At 43.2% G+C, this 20,554-nt stretch overlaps 1 protein-coding gene across 1 annotated transcript in view; it reads right to left on the bottom strand.

Moving 5' to 3' along the window:
- Positions 1-20,554, bottom strand: part of LOC311499988 (uncharacterized protein) — a gene marked incomplete at both ends in the record, with an annotated part of 98,278 nt that overhangs the window by 57,289 nt on the left and 20,435 nt on the right. Inside the window, 5 exons of the mRNA XM_084561150.1 lie at positions 7,386-7,439; positions 7,977-8,003; positions 8,103-8,132; positions 9,831-9,866; positions 12,541-12,594. Of these exons, the coding sequence (XP_084417276.1) occupies positions 7,386-7,439; positions 7,977-8,003; positions 8,103-8,132; positions 9,831-9,866; positions 12,541-12,594 (201 nt within the window). The remainder of the gene's footprint in view (positions 1-7,385; positions 7,440-7,976; positions 8,004-8,102; positions 8,133-9,830; positions 9,867-12,540; positions 12,595-20,554) is intronic.

The raw sequence follows: 20,554 nt of genomic DNA, 5'->3' as shown, positions 1-20,554 counted from the left end.
CCACGCCTCTGTGTTCTGCAGTGTTGGGGGCTCCATCTCCTCCCCGACCAGCTCCTCCTTCCCCCTGCACTCTTAGCTCCCCGCGTCCTCCTCCTCCTCCTCCTCCTCCTTCCCCTTGGCCGAAAAAGGCTGACACAGACAGAGCGCACCCGGGGCACGCTTCAATCCATACATCAAAAGTACCCCCCCCCCCCCTTAAAGGTATTTACATTCTCAGCGTTTCTCAAACGATGCCTCCTCCTTAAACTGACCTGAAATGTCAGGAGAGCGTCTTTGTATACTGCCAGACCTTTCGGAGCCGGAGAAATCCCATTGTTTGGATGACTAAACTCACGGGGTCGGATATACAGTCGTAGGGGCCACTCACCTCCTGTCCATTGACATACCTCGAGGACTGAATTCACTTCGGCTGACCCTGCTTGGTACATGACACTCCATTAGCGCTGCTGTAACCTGGCAGGCATTGAAACAACATTTAAAAATGTCGGGGAAGTATTAGACACAGGCCATGAGGGTGTCAGGCCCCGCTGAATGGGAACACTACACCGGCCCTGCCGCAAGGTACGGCTCAATCTCCTGAAAAAGTCGCAAGGTTGTAGACGTGTGCATTGGGGGCCGCGCTCCGGCCAAGCCTACGTGATGCTCAGAGGATACGTTGACCTACATTACCCCTCGCTGAACATCAGCTTTTCACACCTATACACAGCGTCATACAAACATGCATACACAACGACGGCAAAAGCCGGTGCAATCAAAGCGGCCCTCTCACAGCCCGGCCCCCTCTATTCGTCCCTGTAATTAATTGGCCAATTAATGTGTGTTTATTCTGGACACCCATGGATGTAGCCAAATTGGGGCTCTCCGGGAAAGACGAGATTCAGACAGATAAATCAAAGCTCCGCGCATCTGTCCTTGCATGTGCCAAACGCTTCCCCCTGTAACCCTCCTCTCTCCCAACAGGGCCCAAATGTGAGACCTTTTCATAGCCAATCAGGTCAAATCTTTGTTTCATCCTCCCTCCCAATGCACTTGACATTGACAAGATTAATTGCCTTGTGCACTGGGCACACGCGTTACCTCCCGGTGTCGTACAGGTGTCGCGAGCGCCGCTCTCCGAGTTCCCTCAAAATGAATTTAGACAGACGAGAGAAGAAAAACCTGCTCCCTTTTGTTCAGCAAAGGGTTAACGAATCCTCCCCCTGCTTGTAAAATCACACAGGGCGTAAATCTTGCCATAAAATCTCAGCTGTGAGCCCTGCTGACCTGTAAATTCTTCCCTTCTGTGCTACTCTGCCATCGAGCTCAAGCGGGTCGGGCCAAAACTGTAACTACATATCTACATCACGCTAGTGTGTTTAAACACCGCTTTAAAGACACACACCATCAGTATGATCACCGGATGTGTCTCAGTGGTTGCATATACTCTATATGAGGTTGTTTTACGGTTAAACAAAATAGCGCTGCTCTCAGTTTAACAGTCATACAAGTTAAATCTGTACATATATTTCCCGTAAATGTGCAATAAAGTGACTAAGCATGTACTAAAATGAAGCGAAATGCGCCAAGATGACACATGGTTGAAACAGAAAATGCGTCAGTTACTGTAAATGTACAGGACCCTCACATTATCTGTGATTTAAAAGCGCAACAAAACAGCACACAAGCTCAATTATAAATGTGAATCCGCTGAGGAAATGTAACTCCTTTTAAGAAAGACACGAAATTATACAGCATACTGAACTGGACAACAAAGTAAAAAGAAATAATAATCAAATAGACGCTGTAATTTCATGCTTTTACTGTATCACCCAAATCAGCGGCAGCCTCCCATGGAGAACTTCTGGCAGGAAGGCTGGTATTCTCACCAGGGACTCGTTACTTAATAATCTCACGCTGCAGGTGCTCTGGTAGAGGTCAACAGTCTGCTACAGTTGCTGTTCGTGTCTGCCTCCACCTATGGAGCAAGAAACGGCTGCCAAATGTTTCAGTCCTCGCAAAACGGAGCCATCACTCCTTCCCTGTCACTGCCGCTGCCCGCTTTGGCCTGATCGAAATGAACCTTAGCCGAGTCCATTAGATATAATATGAATCTTATAAATATATATTTATATATACTGTGGTGGCTCAATTATCTGGAAATAACATTTGCTCTGTCCCATACAAGAGAGGCATCTAAATTCCACTTACAGCGTGATCTGGTTTCGCGGACAATGGCATACTTTCCCAAATTAGGTTAAATGACAGGAGCAATCAGCTGTGCAACGAGGATGCACAGATTTTGTTTTAAAGTAGATGAATGTTATGGTATCTGATCCGACACTAATGCTTTGACCTCTGTGCATCCGCACAAAGAGAGCACCGGTAGGATGTGGTGCCCGGTCAAAACCGCATGCTGAGAGAAAATGTCCTACAGTTTGGAAAGGGAGAGAAAACAGCATAAGTGCAAGATGACACAGTTGTTTTCCTGTCTGGGAGAAAACGTTTTTGACATGTTGCTTGCATCTAATGCACAGGCAGCCTTTAAAGGCGTGTGTCAACTGCAGGACGACGGAGGAAAATATGGAAAAATATCCCTGTGCCGTTGGTCGTGACTTATGGACAGCTGTTTCAGTCATTCAGCGCATGGGCATGAATGGAAAATGTAAACACCACTATCACTTCCAAAAGACAGCAATTACCTCCCTCTCTTGTGGAAATGGTGGACCAGTGTGCTTGCCAAGCAGAGACGAGACAGATGATCTTTTCTACTGTTTTGACAGGTTATATCCGTGTCATTTTAAAGAGCCTGGGCAGCTGCAGTCAACTTACATTGTTTCAATTTTTTTATTATTTTTTTTAAGCGAGCGAAGAACTAAAAGTGCGTCTGAACCGCAATTACAGACACACATTGACCTGCCATCGCATGATCTGACGTCCTGACACCTGACGAATGTAAAGCGACAGTGGCTGAGACACAGACTCGTATTGTTTTACATTATTTTTCTCCTATTTCACACGAGGACAGCCTCTCTAAACGGTATTCCTACCCAACAGCCAACTGGTGAGCATCGTGTTTACCCCGAACTTCTCTAGTTTCATTCGACTTCCGGCTTTAGGATCACATGTCCGACTAGTCTCATGATTCCAGTGTTATGCGCTTGTGGTTAAATGGCACGTCCAGTAATGTAAGGGAGTCTTGCTACTGTCGCCTTCGTGCCTGCTCTGGGGGTTTCAGGCTCTGGCTTCTGTAAAGCATCCCGCGACAACTTGGATTATTATTGACGCTATATAAATAAAAGCGAATTGAATTGAGTAGAATAAGGCCCCATGCTGCTGCTGCTGCTGCTGCATGTCAGCTGTCAGAGGACGTGAATGCATTAAATCCAATTTTACAGGAACCTTATGTGCCTGAATCTATTACATAAAACCTCTAATTGCATCTCTGTAAAGGACATCATCTTTACATTTGAATCATTTGAAAGCCAAACAATAACTGTAAAAATAATCAGAAAAAATTAATTTACGATTTCTCAGACCTTATAATTAGCAGCCACAGTGGCTTCAATGTGGCCAAACAGAGGAGGAGAACTGATTCAACACAGGATGAACAGCCTGATAGTAAAGACAAAGTTCCGTCATATTTCACAGCTTCTTCTTTTCCCCAATGTTTCTCGGGCATCAATAATCCGCCTGGTTTCTTTTATCAGCGGTATTGATGCGGCACATCCGACTGTTTAGTGAGAAATGATTCCTTTTAGATTAAGTCTTTTAATGGCTTTCCCCTCCACTTCATCATCTCGTGCTGCTCGGTCAGCCGCTGCATCCGGGCCCTTTCACCTTTATTGGGGACTTTTGTCCTCTCTTATCTCCTTGACATATGAAGCGGGTATCTCATGTGGCACGGTGTCAGCCGCCTACCTCCTCAGGTGAGGCATGGAGGCAAGCGTCTCCGGGAGAAAAAGGAGCTATTTTACAAAAGTGAGACAATCCCGAGGCAGCCGATTGAGAACGCCGCCTCTTACCGGATGGCCAGTTCTTTGGAGGAGATTACACAGATCTCCTCACCGGCTACCGATCCATATATTTTCCAACTGTGCCGACTCGCTAAATAAAACAGCAACATAAATAACCAAGAAACAAAATGTGTGAGTGAATAATCTGCAGTGCATAATTCATTTGAAGAGAACACATCTGGAGATGGAGCAGTTGCAATCTCCTGCCTCCTCTAGGGCTTGAACGAGTTTCGTCATCTCTGCACAACAACTGTACGTCTAATACACACGCGCATCTGTCGGATGATTTCCAAGACAGCAGGAAAGGAAGCTGGTAGACGCCCCATGTGCTTTACATTCACATTATCTGCACTGAGCACGGTGCGTAAAAATAGCGCATAAAAGAAAATCGAATTAGAATGCTTATGCCGTGGTCCTAAAATATTTTATGAGAACAAATGCCTGACCATTATGCCGTTATACATGACAACATCATACAGCCTCCTTAGGAAACCACAGAATCGATGTGGCGTTTGTCACCGACTTTAGCTTCTTTTTCTGTACATGTACATGCAGCTAATAAGGCTTAATGTGGCGTTAGGCATGGATTAATACTCAGAGACCCACCTTGAAATGGAGGATTTCTTAAGGTGATTATTTATTAATCCAAGGGAACCCACTGCCTTGCCCAGGAATGAGCCCATGCCTGCCTCTGAACTCACTCATAACCCCATGCCAGCTACTGAAGAATAGTATGCTGGGAAGACTTGGCACAGCATTAATAAACCCAGCTCTCTGTGGTGTTATTCTGACATTAAGGAAGCGGTGAGCACTGATCAGTGCTATTTTGAGAAGGAAAAATTATGTAATTTTTGTGCACGCACAGAAGAGTTTATTCTGCAGCCCCTCATATTTGCTGATGGATGTCAGGCCGGTACTACACCGTCCCAAAAGCGTACCCAGCACTTGGCTTACAAATGACTACACTGGACACTCTAAAATTCCCAGGTTGTCCTTTTAAGCGTCTGTGCCCTTCAGCTCCTAAACCCGTGTAGGAAAGAGCCGGCCTACAATGACAACACCGGGCTTAGCACGTCGTTACAGGGCGCGATGAATATTTTAGCACGCCACAGTCAGCAAGGGGGACATTTCCCTTTTTTACTGGCGCTCCCCATCTTCGTTTTGGATCTGCTGTAATGTGCCGCCGAATCCCAAAGTCCTAATCTTCGTCTGCCACTCTGTGTCAATGCCATTCATAATAGATAGAACTCAGACATTCACATTAACATTAATGGCAATGTGTAATGCGGGGCCAATACATTCCTATAAATTCCCCCAGTCATGGTTGGACTGGCCCTTACCTCCACCCTGACAAACTTAACTAGTCATCCATCAAGGTAATAAGGTAAAATCAAGATTCTGTGCGCGTCAGACGTAGGGTCACAGAGGGGGATGCACGACTACCCTTGATACCCTCTCGTGCATATGTTGCTTTAAACTTTAGAGAAGTATCGGGGCAAACGGCATCATCCCTCATCCCCCCGCTACAATGTCCTCCACATCTCCTTGAAGTAAATCTAGATGGCTTAGAGTGGTCGTATTTTCCTCAACGATAAATTGAAGTAGACAGTTTGAGAGATGGTCCGGGCTTGAATCTAAGGCTTTGTGAAAGCTTTCCACTCCCGGCTATTCTATGAAGGCTGCGGAGTGGTCAGCCCACATCAAGACATTCTGCATCATTTGCACAGCGGCTACGGCTCTCGGTAAAACCAATAGGTTGCAGGCACGGACAAGAGTTGCTAATTGGGTGAGAGCCTCCTGCTGCATCAGCTGGCCACGAGCTAGCCCCTGATAATGATACGTGTCTGCCTCCCCTAAAATAGGCCGCCAAACTGCAGAAACACAGGTTGGTCAACAACTTCTGCTACATGTGACTCCTGGTGCTAAGAATAAGCAGAAACCTTAGCACATTAACAGTCACCATGAAGTCAGCCAGCCATCAAAGACGGGGTATTAATAGATCAGAACTGTGTCTTCAGCAGCGACAACAACAGCAGAAAGTCTGGAATTGCCAGTTGAAAGCCCTATGGCTGTTTTACCTATAAAATAACTAGCGCAAAAAATGTGATATTATATAGGAAACCATGAGGATACAACATCAAACAAACACAGAGCAACTTTCTATTTCCTCTAACCCAATTATGATGGAAAGATTTACAATAAAACTGTATTCCTGAAGAAAGGTGCACACTGTAATTGATGCCTCTGACGCTGGGTCCCTTTGACGCCCAGAACGCCACTTAAGTCAGGTTCGGTATGAAATAACAGTGTGACTAATGAGGCGGAGAGACAACGGCGTTAAAACAAAAAAAACAACGAAAAAACATCTGCCCCAGCCTCTGAGCTCACTTTTGCGGAATACTTTCCCTCCCAATAGATTCTGTTATTACATGCGTTTTGGGAAATGATGCATTGAGAAATAACACGAGCGACGATGGGTCATAAATTGTCGGGAGAAGTTATGGGCTTCTCACACACACACGAGGGCGGAATTCTTGACATACTCGTGTCCAGATGTCTCCAGGATTGTGCATCATCTTGGCTTTTTCCTAATCTGAAGAGAACATTTGCCTGACCTACTTATCGGTGCTGTGCAGCTCAGCGTGCCATATATTTTGTATTTTGCTGTGGTATTTCTTGCCGTTTCAGGCCCGTAAAAGCACAAACAGCAATACAGAGTAGAGTGTAGGATCTATTTCTGATCACAGGAGAAAGGAATTCACGCCAAGACAATTAAACTGGACACAAAAGGACACTCTCTCCACCTGTGCCTTTCAGCTCTGATGTCAAGGAACAACAACATTCTTGCACTAGGGCAATCATCCGGTCACCCTATGTTCTATCACTGTACACCGTTTTTTTTTTTGTTTAAGTATCAATGCCAGATTTAGACATTGCATAACCTCACGCGCGTACTCCTAACCACAGTTATTACAATGCGAGGTGTCAAATAAACAAATGGGATGTGATATCTCAGTTGATTCAATCGCGGACATTGTGTCTATCTTAAATCAAGCCGGTCTTTCAGGAACCTGAATTCTGTCCACCGCAGTCACCCAGTGGGGCTTAACCATGTGTGCTGCCATTCACACTGTTTGTGTGTGTGCGACCCCGTGGCCATGTAGCCCATTCATTAATTGTCATACAACAAGCCCGTCCCCTCCCTTCTCCCTTTTATTATTTTTTTTACTTTGCAGGATCACTGCAATCCTTTTTCCCCAGATCATCTCTGCCTCCTCTTAAAACAACAACAGCCCCTCAGCTGCTGTTTGGCCTTTCCCCGAGCCAGGTCCTCTCAGTCGTTACAACCACTAGCCAGGCCACACAACCGCTGAACTGTTTCTGTTTACTCACCCTTTTGCCCTCTTTGCCCGGTTCCCCTGGCTGACCTGGCACTCCAGCCGATCCCTGGGGAAAGGACGTATCACAGTGACTTCGGCGCAACAGAACATTTCGGCATTGCAGGAGGATAGTACAACTTCTCGCAAAAAAAACGATGCAGACAGATGCCGGCGCCACATGTTCTCAGCAGACCGGAGGATAACCAGCGGGCTTATTTGCGCTGATAGGAAACACGGCATTCGTTTAAATTGCATGAATAGATAGATGTGAGTACTGCTGTAGTTTCCATTCTTACTCATGAACAGCTTCTAGGTGACTTCTCCAATATCCCCTTAATAGGCAATTTGCAGCCTCAGTTGATCAGAGCTCCACTCCATTATTCTACAAAGTATCCTGATAAGAAACTATTAGTAAGTTAATCGAGGTATATGCTGAGTTGGGATTTGTTTTGAACTTCTTCAGCGTGGCTATGCTTCGTAATTGCTTGTCGAACCTAATAGTTGTTCTTGATTGAGAGAGAGATCGCGTTATGCGCACTTTGTCCAACAAGAAAAGCAAATGAATATTAGATTCTAGCCGTAAACGCGGTGATCGGTGTGTTACCTTCTCTCCTTTGTCACCTGCAGGGCCCTGAGAAAAACGGCAGGAGAAGGATTATTATGTTTACAAGAAATTGAAAGCAACAAACTCAGAAGTACAGGATGAACCCAGTGAAATTATTAAAAGTACCTGATCTCCTTTCAGACATGCATTGTCCGCCTAAGAATCAAACAAATACAAACACATTTCAGTCAGTATGGAGACACAACACACATGACTCACACCGTATAACAATAGATGTTCACTCGATATGGGTGAGCGACACAACTGGTCATAATTATCCTTGACCGCCACGACCCCGAGAGAAGTCAGGGCATGACAATTACAACTCTCCCGACACCCTGCCGGCGACTGTCAGGAAAGGGCAGACAGAGTCGTCTGTCCACCAGGCCACAAAACGAACACAAGGCCACATACATTATCTCAGGTTTCAAGCTCAAGCCAAATAATTGGTGTCCCATTTCAATCGGCATCCAAAAGTCAAAGACTGTTGACTCTTCTTGCAGAAATCGACAACTTTCAAGTTAGATGCCTCAAGCTAAGCCACAAAAAAAAAGTTAACAAGGAGGCTGACAACCCAACAATTTCTGTAGCTGTATCTAGAAAAGGAGAGTCAGAGCTCTGACCTGTGACACCCTAAATAAAACATGACTCGAACTCCCTGCAGTTGTTTTGCCAATAAATTAATTATTCATGTACAATAGTACAATGGTCTTTGGTTGGATTTTTGAGCACTGAGTCTTGACCTTGGGTAACAAGCAGTGCAATGCAAATCCGCTGGCAGCAAGTCTGCACTGCTTTAACAACTTCCTGCCATCATTTTCTGCTCACACTCACCGACCAATTTACTGGCACGATGCGAGGAAAGTTTGCTGAGACCGTGCTTGCTTGTCAGGGAAAGACTGTTACTTAGCTCGTCCTTATGAAAGCATTAGAGATGGGCTAATGAATGGTGGCAGTGTTCTGTGGGTATCGTAAGCACTTTGGTGACATAAAAGGGGCAAGCCAGAAGCAGAGGGACATCGTTTTTGTATCACTCCAGAGCTGATTAAAACTGGCAGGCTGGTCCCCTCATGATGTGCACATAATTAGCTAACCACCCGCAGTATACCTTTAATCTGCAGCAGCCGTCAACTCCCTGGCTGCAGTGCACCGAGCATGTGTGTGTGTGTGTCTACGTTTGTGTTCACATATTTGCAGCATGCGTTGATAGGTGACTATGCGACCGCATCTGTGAGTACATATATCCGCTGCCTGCTGACATGTGTAACTTCAATTTGTGTTTGCACAGGAATCTGTACATTTCTGTGTTATGTTCTCTGTCCATGACTAGAGAGAAAGCACAGCCGGTCCAATTATAAGATCGAAAATACATACCCTGTTGTAGTTCCTCCTGGGTACCTATGAAAGCAAGCAAGTCTGCAGGGATAGCCACCAACTCAATAAGTGTATGTCTCTCCCATGTAGGATACAGCCAGTGACTAGCTGTCAACCTCCACCCCCAAACCCAAGGCTTGGAGCGCCATTCTTCTCCGCCTGGCTGCTCATCCCTATCCTTTTTGGCCCAAGTGAGGATGCCCACTGAGCCCTGTCTATCCGCTCCTTGTTTGACCCATTCCCAGGCGATGGTAATGTGACACAGAGACTGTTCACCTGAGTGCCTCACTTTCCGTCTCGGTGGGCCAGATGTTTTACCGCCGTGTGCCATGTCTGCTCAGCCAAACGGCTGTGATATTTACAAAGCCCAGTCGAGCCATTTTAGGTCATACCCCCATGAGTACATTTTCGAGTTCTTTTTGGATGTCCTTACACATGCAGACAGCATAATGAGATGTAAATGAAACAGTGTGAACTTACAGGCAGCCCTGGAGTTCCAGGAAGACCCACATTACCCTGCGAAGAAAGATAATAATCAGTGAAATCTATCCAATATTTTTCCTTGATTTCCGACTATCAGGCCAACCATCATTTTAGCTGTTCAATAAAACATTTTCAAGTTGCAGTTATATAACAGGGGCTTCAGTTGCGGACTCTCTAATGGGTAGGAGAGGTGTATGAATTACAACCATTTTTACTGACAGTCCACTGTTTTCAAGGCCTCAGAAGTGATGCATAATTGACTCAAAATCTGTTTCTATGGACAGGTGTGTGGATATCCTTCATTATTTCCTCATGGGTTACGCAGATAAATAGTCTAGAGTCAACTCTAAGTGAAGCATTTGGAAACCAACAACATGCGTTCAAAAGAGCGCTCGGTAAAAGAGAAAGAGCACATCCTTAGACTGCCAAAAAAAACCAAAACAGAACAAATACATCACAGAGAGATAGCCGCGTGATGCATGAGCATGCATCGCTTCAAATGGCACTGGGTCACTAGTGTTTATTGATGATGTGACAGAGGACAGAAGCAGCCGGATGAATTCTTGATGAAGTGCATAGGGACACACTGTCTGCTCGGATTCAGCCAAATGAAACAAAGATGATTGGACGGCGCTTCACAGTACAGGTGGATAATGACCCAAAACACACTGTGAAAGCAACCCGGGAGTTTTTGAAGTTGCAGATGTGGGGTATTTCGCAACGGCCGAGTCAGTACTGATCTCGGGGATGCAATTCAACTGCTAAAGACACAACTAAAGGCAGAAAGACAGATGAACAAATAGAAACTAAAGATAGCTGCGGTAAAGGCCTGGCAAAGCTGGACAAAAGAGGATCCCCATCGCCCTTTGGTCGTGTCCATGGGTTCCAGTTGGACTGTCTATAAAAATGGTTGTAATTGCTACATCTGTCCTAGAGTTACGACGTGAATAATTTCAAAGACAGTCTGCACTTTGAACCTACATTCATTATATAACTGTAAGTTCAGTAATAAAACAAAAATTGTGCCGGTGTCCAAACATACATGGAGCTAAGTGCACGTGTTAACTGAAGGTCAGGTAAAATAAGATGGAGCATGCATGGCAGCAGTATCTTAACATATATATATATATATATGCGCCCTGTAGAAGACCACTGACAGTATTTACAGTACGTCATGAAACGAAGCATGTCTGACGACTCTCACACTGTCAGACAACTGGCAGGTGGGCTGCTGCTATTAAATCTGACAGGGCTTAAAATAAACACAGCCACGCCATATCATGTGAAAGCTCGGCCGCATTAACAACGGACAGGTATGATAACATTGTTTGGTGACTGTGACACACGGGCAGCCACAGAACGGTCATATATGGAAAGACGCGGATGCCTTTAGACGCCGGCATAACCCAATGTAAGCAGTGATCTCGCCCGCCTTGCTTTTTTCTTGTCTTTTGAGATAAAACTCACTGCATCACTGTCCGGCTCTATCCCGTTTCCACCACAATCCCAACAGCTCTTCATAAAGCACTGATCTGAGAATCGGTGGACTTTACAACTGGTAATTTCCTTTTATCAGATGTGGATGAAAGAGAGGGGGAAAAAAAGGGTGCTTCAGATCCATTTTGCTGTCTAAATGAATGTCACAGTGAAAATATGCCTGCTACGGGATATTCAGGGGACTCATTACTTTATGCTTCCAAATTTGCCTCCCTCTGTCAGTTTCAATACAAACAAACGCTCCCTCCGCAGCCACCTCCACCCCTCTCCGCCAACCCTCCCATCCGGAAAATAGGATAAAATACCCTGTGATTCTCTGTTGTCTTCACAGAAACACGCAGACCTCATTATAACTTCAAGGCTGGCAGACAGTGCATTGCACCTACAATTATGCGGTGAGTTCTACCAAAAGACAACAACAACAACATGAAAAAAAAAAGAAGATGAAGAAGAAGAAGGCCCAATAAGGGAGGGGGGGGGGAAAAAGCAGGAGATACGGCAACTAATTACAAGAAGAAAAAAAAACACATTCCATCTCATACATGCAAAATAATAAAGTGGGATGAAAAGAAAGAGACAGCTTTACGAAAAATACCGATATATCCTGCATTGCAACAAGAGTTAATGTAATTCATGTCACTGATGTCAGTGAACAGACTGTAAAGGGGGTTGCGGTTGAGAACAAGGCTTTGCATCTAACTCCTCTGCTGCTGTACTTCCAGCTTGTCTTAAAACCTTATGAAAGCAGATTCTTAATATTTAAAAGCAAATGTCATATATATTGCAAACCCTGAACCTTTGCTGTAGGCTTCAGTATCATGAAACAACAGTTTACAAAGGGAAAGATAAAGGGATTATGCCCATTACAAACACATCTCCCTATGAATATACAAACAGAATGTGAGATATTTTCTCTCTCTCTCTATCGCTTGGATAAAAAGCTTCTCTATATGACCATCAATAAGTTAAGTTATGACGGCTATAACAATCATCTTTAGCTGGCCATGGTTGGAGAAGCAATCATAGCAGCACTTCAAACAGATGGGCGAAAAACATTATCGAGACTGGGATTACAGCTCATGAAAGTCAAGCAGATTCCCTGAAGTATTTTTATTTATTTTTTTATGAGTGAAAGAATAATAATAATAAAAAAAAAACACTATCTCAGTGTTATTTTATCAAGCCGAGTATGCATGGCAGACTCACTCACTTTGGCTCCCTTGGGACCAACTGGACCAACTGGCCCTGGGTCACCTTTCATACCCTGAGAACAAAAACAATATACAGTACATTGAGGCGTTGTTTCCTTTAAGTGAGAATGACGAGTTGAAGTGAATGGTTAAAAAAAGAAAACAATGTGTGTTACTGTGAGTCAGTACACATAAGAGACAAGTATCACATGCAGGTGTGAGACTCTCATGCCGGACATAAACCGGTCAGTGGTTATGTATCCATTCTACACGACTAGGCCAATCTGAGAATGAGTTTTCGGATTAAGGGTGTAAATCCTTTAATTATCTGTTCAACAGAAAAATATTAGCACCAATCGTTTCTCTCTAGTTGGAATAAATCCATTTTTCTGCGCACGTTTTACCCATGTACAGGAGCAGCTTAGGCAGCAGCTCAGGTTTTCATGGATTGTACCTCGTTCTATTGAATGAATTCATTTCTGACAATAGAGTTTGTAAAAAGTTTGTATATTTCAGGCTGATTCGACACTCCTTTGCACATGTCAAAAAAGTTTTTGGAACACATGGTCCTTCTGAGGACGTCCTGCGGTGTCTGGCAACACAATGTTGTTAGTGGGGGCCTTTGGGTCCTTTGGGTTGAGAGGAGGGGCCTCTGTGGATCAGGCTTGTTCCAGTGCATCCCACAGATACTTGATCAGTTTGGGATCTAGTGAATTTGGAGGCCAGGCGCTGTTTTTTTGAGTTGTTCCTAAACCGCTTTTGTGTGTGTCTGTGTCAGGCTGCATCCTGCTGGGGATGGTTGCTACCATCAAGGAGTGTCATTGCTATGGGGTGGGGGTGCCTGGTCTGGTCTAGGTACATGTCTAAGTAACATCCACACAAATCCCAGGTCCAAAAGTTTCCCAGCAGAACATTGTATTGTCACAAGATGGTCAATGTTATTTACTTCTCCTGTCAGTGGTTTTAATGTTGTGGCTGATCGGAATCATTTTAATCAAGTCGAAGACATACAGTATTGTCCGTGTAAAAGAAGCCGATCTTAAAGGGCAGGTATTGTCAATCATGAGACACTCAGTGTAGCACAATTGTGCTGAGAGGTTCGTAATCAGCTGCTTACACTGCGGCTGTCCTCATTCCCTTCCTCTGCATTTCCTTGTCCCACTCAGGTTTAGCAAGGGCAGTCCTCGTCATTGCTTCTGCACCTTGAAGCGGAGAACCCGGGGGTGGGACGCAAGCTCGGGGCAAAGTCAAGCCTCTGGGTGGTGAAATGTGAAAGTAGAAGGACAGCTTGGATAAAGAGCGATAACTGATGAATGAGGCTTGACACATATTGACAGGCTAAATTTGCACCAAGCCTTGTTAGGTGTGACATATTTGGGCCAGTAGCGCCAACTCTTTGAAATAGGTTAGGGAGGGGGAACAGGAAAGACGGGAGAGCGTGATCGGTCGGTAAAATGACTCAGACTCAGAAATACAATCATTTGTCATGGTTAAATTTAGAGTCAGAAAGGCTATTAATAGTGAATTATATATCTGCAGAGGATGATTACCTACCCTTATCACATTAGTCTTGGTGCCAGAGACGTGACTAATTGATTGCGTATCCCCTGCAAGCCTACCATTCAGAAAACAGAAGCTACGGCAATAGTGGTGCACAGCGATCGCCTGCATGGTAATGCCAGCTACAGTAGCACAGCATCACCATAGGCCGCTCGAATAATGAAGAGATTCTATCCGATTGTATGAATTTATGTCATCCCAGCCCACACGCACTGTCAAAGCTGCACATTTGAGCCCAGTTCTTTATTTAAACCAACAGCCTTACGACTTCGCTCTGGGAATCCAACACGAGGGGATCCAGATGCAAATTTCCCTCTCAGGTGTTGTTAAAGCCGAGGCACAAATGAAGGAGCATCAGAGATTGAGGCTTAACTGATAACAAGGACGTAAACAACTTCAGCGTCTGCCAATTACAGAAGAGTGTTTGATTAATCAGTGAATTTTGCCACCATTTTCGCAATAAGCAGATCTTGTCTGGTTATTGTGATGATAATGGTCCTGTAATAATTATTTTCTTGTTACAGTGATCTTGTTTTGAGAATGAAACCATTGGGATGAAGTTTGCAGCTATTTTCAGCAGCGTGCTTGTGAGTTAAGGAGAAAATACATTTCTAAAAAGATTACAACACATTGTTCACTTTTTAGGACTGGTTATTGACTTAAATGGTTTGTATCCATGGGTGGGTTTGGGTAAATATGGCCATCATCCACAGATTTCCTGAAAAGGAGTTTTGAAGCTCAATGTGGTGGCTCCGACCGTCGCCATCTTGGCAGTGACCGACTCAGCCTTGTGTATTATCATGACTATTTTAACCAGAGACGGTAGAAATAAATGGAGGGGGCGTTTCCTCTGCCTTCTACTGGCCAAACTGACGCTGGAATTCCAGGGATGAGGTGGCGCCATCTTGCGAGTTTGGAGCCAGAGTTTGAGACTCATTAAATGTTAGATTATACACTGTACTTATTTATTTAGTCACATTCACTAACATGGAGGAGGTGGAGCTTATACGCTATAGCAGCCAGCCACCAGGGGGAGCTCTACTTGCTTCGTCTTTGAGGAGTTGTCATGGCGTCTATTTTTTTTTTATACAGTCTATGATTTTAACATGGAGGTCTACAGGGGTGGACTTACCACCCTCAAGTGGCCATTCAAGGAACTGCAGTTTTGTCATAATTTTCCAACCCTGAAGGTTGACTGCTCATTTAAAATCTGAATTTAATCCACATATTGTCACAAACGAATCATATTTTTTACTGACAAGTGTTATTAGGATGAGCTTTGCGTTTGCAAATAAACTCAAGCAGTGACTGTGTCTCTCTTTATAGGACATCTGTCATATTGGTAATCAAAGACTGATTACTCCTCAATAAAATCCAAATCTTCAGCCAAGGGCACAAAATATTGGCGACATGGATCAATTGTTTTTATCAGTTGCCTAAAGCTGAAGACTAACTGTGACTGTTTTGTCAATCGCTCGCTGATCGCTCCACTAAGAAGCCTTTAACAAACCATTAACACACACTCCTGCAGAATGTTATCGCACTCCTTTTCACTCCCGTGGAGGATGAGTCCTCACCCTGTATTCACACTGCAGACCCCTACCACAAAGTCACAAAAACACAGTATTTTTCTATTGCAGAGCACTGAATAAATACCGTATACTGGCATGTTTTATGACATTTCTATTATTATTATAATTTTGTTTTCACATTTGTATTATAACATTGCAATATTGCAATATTTATAATCTTATAATTCACTGAAATTAACCTGGCCTGACAACCAGTAGAATTTCCCAAAACAGCAAATTCGGTAAATGTAAGCTTAAATTTTTGGGGCTTCAACTTATATGAATAAAATGAATGCAGCTACTATATATGTAAATCCCAGATAACATGTTCTGCATACAGTTGTCATATTTAAGGTGGGACTACTAACTTATTCTGTTATTGAGTACGGTTCACGCAGTCATAAATATTTAGGTAGCGTTTTACACCGCTGTTAAAAAATGAACATCCTTTCCCCAGCATCCTCTCCTGCAGACTGTAGACACAAGACAATATGTTTACAAAAGAGCTGACAGGGAACTGCCATAACTCAAACTGAATAATACAACTGGGATAAGCTTTTGCAAGGTGGTGAGTTATTTTACCAGTGGCACAACATGTCCTTATCAGAAATTCAGGTCAGACAGAGGCTCAGTCAGCCAACGAGTCACTCTCTCACCGTATATTGAATGACAGTCGCTCACCCCCCGTTTTACAGTCAGTCTAAGCTTTGCAGCTGCTGTAACTAATCTGTGTGCCACCACCGAAAAATAAAACGTGTTTTCTGCTCCTAAATATATTAATCACAATAATTAATGGAGCACTTTTGCAAAGAAGAATTAAAATTTATTACGTTTGTCAAATGCAAAAATGCAAACTGATTTTAGCCTCTGATTTTTTCATCAAAGGTCGATCCAGTGCAGAAAACATCCACTGTGGAACCGCGCAGGATCTTGACTTGTCTGTTGAAATGTAGATTTAAAAAAAAAACAAAAACACGCAGGGCAATTAAAAGTTTGCTTTGTGCTCTTCATTTTGGCTCGGTTCATTGGCAGCCTCGCAAATATTGCATTAAACCTTATTTATAGACAGGCAAAATGAACACACAATTAACAGTTAACAACTTTTTCACTCTAATTGTCACATTTTCCTGCAGCCATTACGCTTTCTGACTTAATTCAGGGTAGACGCTTTGAATATGTTAGGGCTATAAACAATTAGGTGTCAAAAAAATAAAAAAATAAAAAATATTAAATGCCAGGGTTATTTTGAAATGCTTTTATGTGACTGTTTTAGTGACATTATGGAAATGTGTAATAATTGCAGTTAATAAAAGAAGATGCTTTAATTCAGTCAGCCATCTCCTTCAGGATATCAGAAATTTAGAATAAAAATACAATTAGCACTAAATGTAACACAATTCACATATTAGAATTCAGAGTCTAGCATCCATGTCCACTAGGCAATGCTTGCTACAAACCAAAGATAACACAGTCCTTATAATTAAAATGAGTGAATGTACTTGTTAACCAAGCAATAACTCAGACACATACAGTTTTAAATAGTCTCAGAAGAGCAAAACTAAGTTATTGTATTATGCTATATGTTCATGACTGTCAAAAAGGTCCCATCTCTGAAGAAGGAAACACCTAATGACCCCTTAAGGGAGGCATATTCACCATAGCCTAGTTAAGATGCTGCAGTTATATCTAATGAACTCAGTTGCGAGCCCGTAGCCCCAATTCAGGTGTGCGATGACATGGCGGTGGCTAGAGGGGGCTGAGTGTATCGTTAGCTTCTGCTGCAAGCTGTGGGCTTTGTTGCGTTTTTACAGGGGAGGATGAAGGAGAGCGCAAGGGGCTTTGACTAGGCTGGCGCTGGCTGTGCAGCAGTTGCTCCTGCAGGACGGGGTCAGAACACTGTGGGGAGCTGTGTACACTCGCCTGCTAATTACACACACCACTGTGCCTCGTCACTCCTGTGGCGGTGGGGCCACAAGACAATCTGGCAACTCCCCAGCATAATGCGACTAGAGCAAACAAATAAACAATGCCAGAGAAGTAGGGATGAACAAGTGCAGTCTAATTATGTTTACTTATTCCTCTTACCACCCGGAGCAGATGCAGGTCAGTTCCCTCGACTGACAAGAAGGTAGAATGATTGCAAGTTTTAGGCACTGTACACAATTTAATCACCTCAAACTAGGTTTGGCCTAATGGGGAGAAGCTATATTAATATTGTAGATGTGTATTTGAAAGATTTGGGTTGGGAAATCCTGTTATACTGAATGATAGGCCTTTGAGGCTCTGCGGAACAGGATCTGTAAGTAACATAGATATCTTGAGTGGCGGTCTACGAATGCCAGGGAGGTTACAGCAGGAAATGCCTTTTGTGAGTTTCCATTTGCTCAGCGATACACCAGCACATACAGCACGGCATACGACGAATCACTCTGACACTGAGTGCTGGAAAACACATCTCATTAGCATGCGCTCTTTGAATAAATCCAGTTAAGCAACGTAACCTAAACTGCGGCCCATTGTGTGAGGATATCAGAGTACGCTGTCAGGGATCCTCTAGTGCGGAGGATATCATGTTCTGTCTGTGTGCGCGTGTTTTTTTTTTTTCCTTCTTTGACACTTCACTCTTCGGCTGAACATCTCGTATCCACGAATGTAACTTGAATTCCAAGATAACACAGTGTGCGCTCCTCTCGGTCCCATAGGAGGTGTATCTGCAAAGTGATACTAGATCACATGCTCATACGTAGAATTCTGGCTTCTCAGGTGTCTACTCGAGCTTTAAATAACACACTAGCTTTAAAAATGGAATATGAGCTAATTGCAGTAAAAGGGCCGATCGGGTAATAGCCACAGTAGTAGATGGAGTAAATAGGTTAAATAATCGAGACAGTTTGCTTGAACTACATCAGAGTTTTTGATTCATTCATGCTCACAGATAATAGTTACATCTGTTCTGGTCCTGGATGTTTTTACCATATGTTTTACCTTGAATTTACTTAAATTAAAGTTGAATTATATATTGGAAGGAGCATTAAAATACTGAATTTGAGGAATTAAAGCGACTGACACAAAGTCAAACTGAAGCAACTGAGACAAAACCCACTTGATCACAGCTATATTTAGAAGCATATCTATATTATGTACAGTATTGGTTATACATACGACCACAGGATCCCCTTGTTGTCTGGTTACTGCAAATAATGTCTGTGGGACTTTTAAGTCTCTTAGGACTGATGACTATAAGTGATTAACTGGTAAGAAGGGTCAGCCTCACTGCAGTCTTATTCAGTCGATGAGGCTCAGCTTCATCCACTCACCCACAGAGACACTGGGGACACTGGTTTTAACCCATTAAGCCCGTGCCGCTCGATGCTTACTGATGAGACATGGGAATAGGTTACATTCATATCTTTTATTTCCGTGTCCTCTTGCCATCATATTAATCTAAATCAAATGCAAGGGTTAGGTCAATAATTCAAATGAATCACAGAAATAGCACGACCGCAGAAAAGAATAATAATGAACAACCCATCACAGGATGATTTATACTGTAATTTCTTTGGGGGGTGGGGTTAGAAAGATGCATTCAAGGTAAATGTATTGCATTAGTTATAAATGGCTGAAACTTTGAAGTTACCATTTATATTACCATGTCCATTTATTATTAACTATTATCTGAAATGCTGGACAAAAAAAATAACTCCTGCCGGAAGCATTGATTCAAAAAAAAAATACAGTCACCATTTCTTAATGTTTCTTTGTTTAAATCTATCAAAGAAGAAAAGTAAACCCCTGAAGGGAAATGCATGACGAGTCATGTGAGCATGACCAAAGAAAGCCTGATCGCCTAGGGAGACACAAAGATCAAAAACAAGTCACTTCTCTAGGAAAACATATTTGTGTGTCACTAAACTGATGGCAGGGTACCGCTGGAAAATGAAAAATCTGAGTTTTTATATATATATATATATATATATATATATATATATATTTCTAATCACAGAAACATCGCCTTAAGACCACTACCGACGCCACACACAAACAGAGAGCAGGGGAGTATGACAGCCACTCAGCAGACCCCTACTGGTCCAAATCTGATAGTGTTGCAACCACATACTGTTCATAAAACATAGACATGGCCACTAGGTCTTAAAAGTGAAGGCAGTGAGGAACTGGCTTAAAGTGCAATACCGCTGGTGGTCACAAAAAATATCTCTGGCTCCCTTTTCCCACAAACTAAAACCAGTGTTTGTTGGATTTAGCGACAAATACCTGAAACTTGTGCAGTACATCAGTTTATATACAGGAGTACTAAACATAATGCTGCTAAGACGTGGCATTCTATGGACAAATATACGTTAAGATTAAATAAAGTATCAGGGAACAAAAGTAATTTATAGTAAACAGTTGACTCATTATTTTAACTGTGCTAGCTAGCTCTTATAAAGTTAATCTAGTTCACGTTAAATCTGGAGTCGTTTCCTCCGGGTTTTCACTAACTCTCTTGAAATTATTTCAAATCTCCATGGTCAAAAAAATCAAGAGCACAAACTTCGGATTTTGAACAGTGGCAGTAACGTCGATTGTTATTAGTGAACGATATAAATAGCTAGATATTACGTGAGTCCCGTACACTGTCTAAGCCGTTTTCTCCGTCAGCTCAGAGAGGAGGGAAGGAGGGAGAGACGATCTAACTAATGATGAGAGATGATTACGGGAGCAATAGGAAAAACACAACACAAGCACAGCGTTGTTTGAGACATGCAAAAATATTTCCGATTCGTTATGAGACCATGGCGGAGGAAATTAGGCCCTGACGCCATAGAGTTAACATTGTATGGGAAACCCTGAATACGATATAATGAGCATAATCAACATTTTTCTGCTCAGTGTGTATGAGGTC

The sequence above is a fragment of the Chelon labrosus genome, assembly GCF_963514085.1.
Source record: "Chelon labrosus genome assembly, chromosome: 15".
Classification (NCBI taxonomy): Eukaryota; Metazoa; Chordata; class Actinopteri; order Mugiliformes; family Mugilidae; genus Chelon; species Chelon labrosus.
Note: the sequence above shows the minus strand (reverse complement) of the source record. Positions and strands in the feature narration are given on the sequence as shown.